The sequence below is a fragment of the Anopheles cruzii genome, chromosome 3 (assembly GCF_943734635.1).
Source record: "Anopheles cruzii chromosome 3, idAnoCruzAS_RS32_06, whole genome shotgun sequence".
NCBI classification, from domain to species: domain Eukaryota; kingdom Metazoa; phylum Arthropoda; class Insecta; order Diptera; family Culicidae; genus Anopheles; species Anopheles cruzii.
In genome coordinates, this window is record NC_069145.1 from 15,085,351 (window position 1) to 15,094,004 (window position 8,654).

An 8,654-nucleotide genomic window follows, 5' to 3' on the forward strand; every position below is an offset into this window, starting at 1 on the left:
CTCTGAACGATCCTAAATTCAACCCAATCCGAGCCCATACATGCTTTATATATATTTCGGAGTGGTCGGAAACTTCCGCTAATCCGAAAACGATTTGCGATACGGAATTGCTGCAAGGCTGGTGATGTATCTTATCGTACGCGAATGCACTTACAACACCACGCCGTAGATGCGTTCTCGCCTTGGGGTCAAAGTTATCATAAGCCAGTGTCGGTTATTTTGTCCTTTTGTCGCATAATTACCGTGTACATGATAGCGATAATTTTTTGAATCGACACCTCCCGCTGATTAGCCCGCAACTTGCTGCGTGTGGCGCTGACGAAATTACACATCGTTTCACCTGGACAATCGTTATCAGTGGAGATAGCCATCATAAACAAATGCCTACACCCAATAAAAATATTGTAATAACAACACGCAAAAAACCAGCCAAGGGAACATGCAAGAGAAATACGTTTTGAAACAAGTAAAAAAAACCGGCCAAGCTGAGAAACCGGTTTTTGAAAAATTGCGCCACTTTTTGTTTACTTCGCTTTCGAGCTGCCCACTGCGAGTGAACCTTTCGACCGTACACCATAAACGTGGTCTGTGTTGTTCTGCCACCATCAACAGCAACAATCGCAACAACGGTTCTCGCGCGAAGCGTGCGTTTCTATTATCATTATCTGTCTAGTGGTTATCAGGTTTACGGTGTGGCCACGCTGCCGCGTTCTTTCTCGTGAAAGTAGGACACTCTTCGGTGTACGTCCGGTGTGGTTTAGTTATTGGTGTCAACATGTTTTCCGTCATTACCGGTAAGTCCCGGTAACGGTATCTTTTACGACAGAATGTTTCACGTCGGTTAACGGGATTCATGCTGGTCATCGTCATCCGGCGCTAATGATGCGCGCTCAATTCGAGGCAATTGTTGTGATTATGTAATAGAGAGCACTTATAACTATTTCATTTCGCAGTAAGCGACAGTTGCTATGCCGGATCTGCGACGGACAGCAGTGGACCCCATTTGGTTGGGCTGATCAAGCAATCCTTGAAGCCCATCTCGGTTAACTATCTGTTGATTCCGGATGAGCGAGAAACCATTGAGGTATGTGATGAGCGGTCACCGGACGATCTGTTGCTATTAATTTCGTTTCGATTGCAGAAATCGCTGAGCTACGCGTGTGATATCCTAAAAGCGCGTGCCGTCTTCACGACCGGTGGCACCGGGTTTGGGCCTCGCGATGTTACACCCGAAGCGACACGTGCCGTCATCACGAAGGAAGCCCCTCAGCTAGCCATGGCCATGATGCTGCACAGTTTGGAGAAAACAAAGTTTGCCGTCCTGTCACGGGCCGTGTGTGGCGTACGGGGCGAAACGCTGATCGTGAATCTGCCCGGCAGCAAAAAGGCAGTCCAGGAGTGTTTCGAATCGGTCGTCGATGTACTACCGCACGTGCTGAACTTACTGTGCGACGCAGAGATCGACCGCGTGCGGCAAACGCACGGAATGGAGCAGGGAGTTCGGAAGGCCGCCGTGGCGAAACACGTTTGTCCACACGCCACTGGAAAAGGGTCGGATGAGGATCGAAATTCGCCTTACCCAATGGTCAGTGTGGATGAAGCGCTAAAGCTTATTCTGTCCACCTTCCCCACCGTCGAGGACGCAAAGTGTCAGCTGAGCCGCGTAAACATCCCTCCTTTCCGGGCCTCGATCAAGGATGGGTACGCGCTGAAATCGGTCGGCGGCAAGGGCATGAAAAAGGTCATCGGTTACGTCGCGGCCGGTGATCCGACGGTGCGGAACAACTTTACGATCGATGAGTGCTTCAAGATTAACACCGGGGCACCCGTCCCCGAGTATGCCGATGCCGTCATTCAGATCGAAGACACCAAGCTGGTTTCGCGGGAGAATGATTATGAGAAGATTGTGGAAATTTTAACCAATCCCACCCCGGACCTCGACGTGCGCGCGGTGGGAAGCGATCTGCGGATGTCGGAGCAAGTGTTTCGGTACCGTTTTCCACTCGACGCAAGCCAACGCGCATTGCTGGCGGCAATCGGGGAGAAGGTGTCGACGGTTAAGCTCAAGATTGCCGTTCTGTCGACGGGTGACGAGCTCCTCCACCCGTACGACCCCAGTGCCCTGGCAGAGGCAGCATCGTTGGAAGGGAAAATATACGATTCCAACACCACCATGCTGGTCGCGCTGATGCGCCAGTTCGGGTTTTCCGACGATCAGTGCGAAATTCAGCAGCAAGTCGTCAAGGATGAGTAAGTATGGCGTGTTACAGTGATGCTCGCCGTGGGGCTCTAATTGCTTCCGTTGTTTGTTCTTTTTCACAGTTTCGCCTCACTCAAAAAAGCCATCGAAGCGTTAACGAGTGAGGTACACATTATCGTCTGCACGGGTGGTGTCTCGATGGGCGATAAGGATTTCGTAAAACCCGTCCTGAAGGAACTCGGCTACGAGCTAGGGTTCGGTCGGGTCAATGTAAAGCCTGGCAAACCGTGCACGTTCGCCTCTCTTCCGTGTACTAAATTCTTTGGCCTACCGGGCAACCCGGTGTCGGCGTTCGTAACGTTCCACCTGTTCGTTCTGCCTGCGCTGCGATGGGGCCTCGCGGTGCTTAATAAATCGGCACCGCAGGCGGCCAAGTGCTGTTTGCCGATTATCGATGTTGAGGTGAGCTGTAACCAGATGATCATGTTGCAACAGACATAAAATTTGGACTCTTTTACGGGTAGCTTTTAGACACGTATGAGCTGGATCCACGACCCGAGTATGCCAGAGCCTCACTACGCTCGCGAAGGGGTAAACTGACCGCAAGCATCACCGGTGACCAGCTGAGTAGCAAGCTGAAGAGCACCATCGAGGCGGATGCTCTCGTTGAGCTTCCGGCACGAACGGACCAGCGAACAACCGCGGAAGCCGGTACGCTACTTAAGGCGTACGTTATACGGTCGGACTTTATTTCGCAGTATGATTAAACTCGCTATGGACAAGTGCGATATTTCCAGTGCACTGAAGGTTTTCTTCCTTCCATCACATCGGGGATTTGACTAGAATATAAAAGGCATTTGGTATTGTTACGCTCTCCTTCCAATAGAATCATAAACTATTCGCATCCGTGATGTGTTTTTGAGTGTTGTCCATCTCTCGCTTTCGTTAAGTTTCGATTCAAAACATTCACGGGCATCCCTAGCCTGCGGTGACAGACGTCAAAAGAGGCGATTTGGCATCGCCGGTTTCTTCGTTTTCGTCGCTCCTGCATTTCAACACTCGAGTTGAATACTTTGGCTGGTGCCTAAAAGAAAATCCAATTTCGTCAGCCAACAAAATGAGCGACTCAAAACCGGTGGATGAAAAGTTGTCCAAAAAGTAAGTACCCGAATACCTTTGAGTTGCACTCCAGCACAGCAACCTACCGAAGCAATGGCCGCATTGTACGGCTCTAAACACGGCAAACATGTGTTCGTGGCTGTCACACAGTGTGCAGTTATTGGCCGCAAAATGTTGCTCGCATGGCGAACGCTCGCCAGGAGTTCCGTTTTACACACTATCGGAATGCCGCTAGCAACGGCGCCGTGTCTAATTGCGCCGCTATGCGGTCCGGTTGAAGTTGGCGTGCGATGGAAATCGAAGCGTCAGAAAATGTATTCATCTCTCATATCCTTCGAATGTTTCCGCGCTGCTGCCGTGGGACCGGAGCGGATTGGCGTGGTGGTCACCGAAATGAAATTCACTTTTCCTTTCCGATTGCAGTGAGCTGAAGCGACGGATGAAGGCAGAAGCGAAGGAGAAGGAAAAACTGGAGAAGAAGGCCCAACTGCCGGCCCCGACGGTGGAAGCGTTCCAGAAGAAGCCGGGCGCCGCTGGTGCGAAGGAAAACGAGGAGGAAATATCGCCGAACGAGTACTTTAAGCTGCGCAGCGCTGCGGTGGCGGAGTTGAAGAAGAACCCCGAGACGCATCCGTATCCGCACAAGTTCAACGTGACGATATCGATTGGGGATTTCATCGAAAAGTACGAGCACCTCAAGGAAGGTGAAACGCTGGACGACGTCAGGCTGAGCGTGGCCGGGCGAGTGCACGCAATCCGTGAATCCGGCGGAAAGCTCATCTTCTACGATCTGCGCGGCGAAGGCAAGAAGCTGCAGGTGATGGCAAACGCGAAGCAGTACGAAAGTGAGGCGCTGTTCGTGGAGGAAACGGCCAAACTGCGGCGCGGGGACATCATTGGTGTGACCGGAGTGCCCGGTAAGACGAAGAAGGGCGAGCTGTCGGTGATGCCCAAGCGGATCAAACTGCTGGCACCCTGCCTGCACATGTTGCCCCACTTGCATTACGGTCTGAAGGACAAGGAGACGCGCTTCCGCCAGCGGTACCTCGATCTGATGCTGAACAACAACGTGAGGGACATTTTCATCATCCGCTCGCAGATCATCAGCTATGTGCGGCGATTCTTCGACCAGCTCGGGTTCCTCGAGGTCGAGACGCCGATGATGAACATGATTGCGGGCGGCGCGACTGCCAAGCCGTTCATCACGCACCACAACGAGCTGAACATGGATCTGTTTTTGCGCATCGCCCCGGAACTGTATCTGAAGATGCTGACCGTCGGTGGGCTGGATCGGGTGTACGAAATCGGGCGCCTGTTCCGCAACGAAGGCATCGATCTGACGCACAATCCCGAGTTTACGACGTGCGAGTTCTACATGGCGTACGCCGACTACAACGATGTAATCGAATTAACGCAGTCGCTACTGTCGGGCATGGTGTACGCCATCCACGGAACATATAAAATCAAGTACCATCCCGACGGGCCCGAGGGTCAAGAGTTCGAGATCGATTTCACGCCACCGTTCAAGCGCATTTCGATGATTAGTTCGTTGGAAGACATTTTGAAAGTTAAATTCCCCTCGCCCGATACGCTACACACGGCGGAAGCGGTCCGCTTCTTGGACGCGCTGTGCGTGAAGCACGATGTCGACTGCAAACCGCCACGTACGGCGGCCCGCCTGTTGGACAAGCTGGTGGGAGAATTTTTGGAAGAAAACTGCATCAACCCGACGTTCATCTGTGAGCATCCGCAAATCATGAGCCCGCTGGCCAAGTACCATCGCACTACGCGCGGCATCACGGAGCGGTTCGAGCTGTTCATTATGAAGAAGGAAATTTGCAATGCGTACACGGAGCTGAACGATCCGGCCGTGCAGCGGGAACGGTTCGAGCAGCAGGCAGCGGACAAGGCGGCCGGCGACGATGAGGCCCAGATGGTGGACGAGAATTTCTGCACCGCGCTCGAGTACGGCCTGCCGCCTACCGGGGGCTGGGGTATGGGCCTCGATCGGCTCACGATGTTCCTGACCGACTCTAACAACATCAAGGAGGTGCTCCTGTTTCCGGCCATGAAGCCGGAAGATCCGAATCGCAACCAACACCCCAGCGAGCTATCGACCGGCGAGGAAGCGAAGGCTAATTGAGTTGCGAAAGACCACCTGAAAGTTTGTGGTGGGTAAAAGTGCATCGTTGCGATCAATATTTAATCGATTTTTCAACATGAAAATAAAGTTTTCAACTCCATTCAACATAAACGCCGCGTAAGGTTGAAAATATCTGGGCAAGTTCGGTCAATCAGCACAGGACTTCCCCTTTTGAATGACGCAACCGTTTCGTTAAGATATGCATTCCAAGCATCGCGAGCAACCCTGACAGAGCGCGCTTCTCCCTTGACAACTGGACTTAACGACGAAGGAGCGTGGAGGAAAACATTCAAGTAAACAACACGACGCGCCGCACGCATACAGCGGCAGTGGCCGTGTGGCGAATATTTCGTGTACTGAACCTGGTGTGGATAAAAATGCGAATTTACCGGCCGGACGCATCTTTTTCACGTCGCTGATGTCACATCCACGGCACGGCGCGTAATCGAGATTGTGTGGCGCATAAAAGAAATGATTAGCGTTGATTAGTTCGGTTGGCAGCTATACGAATGGAGCGAGTGAAACTCCGGCATATCCCCGCAGCATCATCATCATCATCAACGTTATTTTAGTACCATCGTCGATCTCAGCGTGTTACCTCTGTTGTGCCAAGGTCATCGGACCGCAAAGCAACGCCATGAACCAAGAAATTCGTCTTCGACTCAAACACGTGATAGCGTTCGTGGCGATCGTTGTGTTCCTGTTCTTCTACTCACTCACCTCGAACCGGGACTGCGATGGAGGCCAGCTGGAAGCGGAACAGTGGGTGCAAGCAGAAGGGCAAGGCCGCGACGCATTCCTGCCTAACCGCAAAGGACCGACAATCTACGCGGTTACTCCGACGTACGCTAGACCGGTGCAGAAGGCCGAACTTACCCGGTAAGCTTCCTAACGCAATGACGAAAGTGAAGGTGAATCAATGGTCAGGGTCGAGCGCGATCGACGGATGCTTCATCTATTGTAAGCTCCTCTCACGGTCGCACCTAATTCGAGTTATGATTCGTTTGTATATCGTATTTCATAACCGCTCCTCTTCCACAACGCCAGGCTGTCCCACGTTATTCGACTCGTTCCGTCCGTCTTCTGGGTGGTGGTTGAAGACGCGGACCATACCTCAACGCTCGTGACGAACCTGTTGAAGCGAAGTGGACTCGAAAGCCGGAGTTTGCAGCTGTCAGCCAAGACACCGACAAACTTTAAACTGCACAGCAAAGACCCGAACTGGTTGAAACCCCGGGGCGTTGAGCAGCGCAATGCGGCCCTCGACTGGATCCGGATACACTTGCAGCGCAATCGCGGCGATGCTGCCGATGAGCAATGGGGTCCCTCGATCGTGTACTTCATGGACGACGATAACACCTACAGCACGGAGCTGTTCGAGGAGATCGCAAAGATCGAACGTGGCAAGGTATGTCGCAACGCAACCAGGGTTACACTGTGCCGTACTCTACGAAGGAATGCTTCCATTTGTCTCACCGTAGGTTGGTGTATGGCCGGTTGGACTGGTTGGTGGGTTGATGGTGGAAAAACCGGTGCTCAACAGGGACGGACTGGTGCTCGGGTTCAACAGTGCGTGGAAACCGGAACGTCCGTTCCCGCTCGATATGGCCGGGTTTGCGATTAGCGCTGACCTGCTGCTCGAAAACCCGAAAGCCGTGTTTAGCTACGAAGTGGAGCGCGGCTATCAGGAGAGTGAAATTTTGCGCCATTTCACGATCGTGCACGATATGCAGCCACTGGCCAACCAGTGCCGGGACGTGCTGGTGTGGCACACACGCACCGAAATCCCCAAGCTAGACGCCGAGAAGACACTGCAGAAGGGGGGCAAAAAGTCTAACGACGGTATGGAGGTGTAGTTGGTTGCGGCAGGGTAACCTTCGTCCGAATGGGCAGCTTTTGAAACATACGGTGATGGTAGTGGATAAGATCGGAAGCTAACAACTCTTATGATAATTTAACACTGTACAGATACGAACCAATGTGGACCAGGACCACCAGAGATTTGTAGACTAGAACCGTAGATATGAGCATATTAGACAGCACCGAGAGCATTGCATTCATTTATGTGTAAGGTCTTTCATGAAACCCATGTGCACGGTATCGCAACCGTTCTTATTTGGCAATATTTATTCATCACGACACGTGGTGAGAGTTTTAGATTTATAATACAATTTTAAAACGTTTTAACTAGTGTTTTACTCGATATTGTTTGGGTACCGGGTAAGTGACGAGACTCGCAGATTGGCCACTGCACTTCCATGCTTACTATGTTTATGCTTTGAACTCAAATCTCCAAATCGAGAACTGCAGATTTTTTCACACATAAAGATCGTTACCTTCCAGATAGACTACATATTTAAATATGATGTAATTATATTAATTTGTATTGATTTTTATTGTTCCGTTGGGAGTTCCAAGTGCCTATCGATTCAAAACTATTCTTTAATATCGCTCGGCGCATAGCCCTTTACAAGGCATAACGAGCGAGGAACAAAACCTTAAACTAGCCAACGCCGACTCCCATTTGACCAGTCCAAACACTTTTCGCAGATACGACCATTTTCCGCCCAACATGTGCTGCGCCGCGGTCACGCCCTGCGTCACAGCTGGTGTGGCATTAGTTCGAACATGGAATATTGCGAAAAGTGACCACGAGGCGAAACAGCGTCGGCCGTCATGTGGAACTTCCGGCGTCCAGACTGTGGCACAGCGTGGCCGCTTCATCCCACTGGAGAGATGTGTTTATTTTAATAGCCACTCGGAAGAAGTTTCGTTTCGGGAAAATTATTTCATTACCGCCACCAAATGGTGTGGCGAAATGTGGGGCTCGTGAAACGACGTGAACTTTTGTGTGGCCCAACACCCCATTTCACAGCGGGTGTCCAGAAAAGAAATAAGAAGTAGCGCTTAATTACATTTCTTTGTTGAATCGGTTCGGTTCGAACTTCCCGTACCTTCGGGAGGCATCTTGGGGCCCGGAAAAACGTGTCCCAGAAAATGTCATTTGAAAGAAACGAATTTTCTACATCGCCACAGCTCGTGATACACCATCACAAAATGGCCGCCCCGTGAATCAGAGTTGGCGACCACGGTGGTATTTTCGGTGACAAACTTTTTAATAATCAGACAGTGACGGTGACAAAAAAAAGAACAAAAGTGTGCTGCATTGGAATTTCCGGGTGGCTACTCCAC

At 51.4% G+C, this 8,654-nt stretch overlaps 3 protein-coding genes across 4 annotated transcripts; all 3 read left to right on the top strand.

The window, feature by feature from the left end:
- Positions 1-750: 750 nt before the first annotated feature.
- Positions 751-3,029, top strand: LOC128273832 (molybdenum cofactor synthesis protein cinnamon). The gene is made up of 5 exons (XM_053011887.1): positions 751-794; positions 954-1,084; positions 1,142-2,250; positions 2,323-2,662; positions 2,725-3,029. Exons 1-5 carry the CDS (start codon positions 776-778, stop codon positions 2,965-2,967), a joined length of 1,842 nt encoding a protein of 613 aa, XP_052867847.1. The 5' UTR covers positions 751-775; the 3' UTR covers positions 2,968-3,029.
- A 222-nt stretch (positions 3,030-3,251) lies between these two features.
- On the top strand, positions 3,252-5,511 carry LOC128271714 (lysine--tRNA ligase). Of its 2 annotated transcripts, none has more exons than XM_053009333.1 (2): positions 3,252-3,358; positions 3,743-5,511. In XM_053009333.1, the coding sequence occupies exons 1-2, from the start codon at positions 3,318-3,320 to the stop codon at positions 5,460-5,462; spliced, it is 1,761 nt and encodes a 586-aa protein (XP_052865293.1). In that variant the 5' UTR covers positions 3,252-3,317; the 3' UTR covers positions 5,463-5,511. The 2 variants fall into 2 exon arrangements, with proteins under 2 accessions (XP_052865293.1, XP_052865292.1); XM_053009332.1 differs by lacking the exon at positions 3,252-3,358 and adding an exon at positions 3,491-3,633.
- Positions 5,512-5,816: 305 nt separating this feature from the next.
- Positions 5,817-7,635, top strand: LOC128272510 (galactosylgalactosylxylosylprotein 3-beta-glucuronosyltransferase I). The gene is made up of 3 exons (XM_053010334.1): positions 5,817-6,341; positions 6,510-6,870; positions 6,944-7,635. The coding sequence occupies exons 1-3, from the start codon at positions 6,100-6,102 to the stop codon at positions 7,316-7,318; spliced, it is 978 nt and encodes a 325-aa protein (XP_052866294.1). The 5' UTR covers positions 5,817-6,099; the 3' UTR covers positions 7,319-7,635.
- Positions 7,636-8,654: the final 1,019 nt, after the last annotated feature.

Bases quoted from the DNA above. Each gene is read 5' to 3' on its own strand.
- LOC128273832 (XM_053011887.1), top strand. The intron at 2,251-2,322 runs GTAAGTATGGCG...TCTTTTTCACAG, and splicing joins CAGCAAGTCGTCAAGGATGA to TTTCGCCTCACTCAAAAAAG. The intron at 2,663-2,724 runs GTGAGCTGTAAC...TTTTACGGGTAG, and splicing joins TGCCGATTATCGATGTTGAG to CTTTTAGACACGTATGAGCT.
- LOC128271714 (XM_053009332.1), top strand. From the start codon at position 3,491: ATGTTGCTCGCATGGCGAACGCTCGCCAGGAGTTCCGTTTTACACACT. The intron at 3,634-3,742 runs GTATTCATCTCT...TTCCGATTGCAG, and splicing joins AAATCGAAGCGTCAGAAAAT to TGAGCTGAAGCGACGGATGA.
- LOC128272510 (XM_053010334.1), top strand. From the start codon at position 6,100: ATGAACCAAGAAATTCGTCTTCGACTCAAACACGTGATAGCGTTCGTG. The intron at 6,342-6,509 runs GTAAGCTTCCTA...CCACAACGCCAG, and splicing joins CAGAAGGCCGAACTTACCCG to GCTGTCCCACGTTATTCGAC. The intron at 6,871-6,943 runs GTATGTCGCAAC...GTCTCACCGTAG, and splicing joins CAAAGATCGAACGTGGCAAG to GTTGGTGTATGGCCGGTTGG.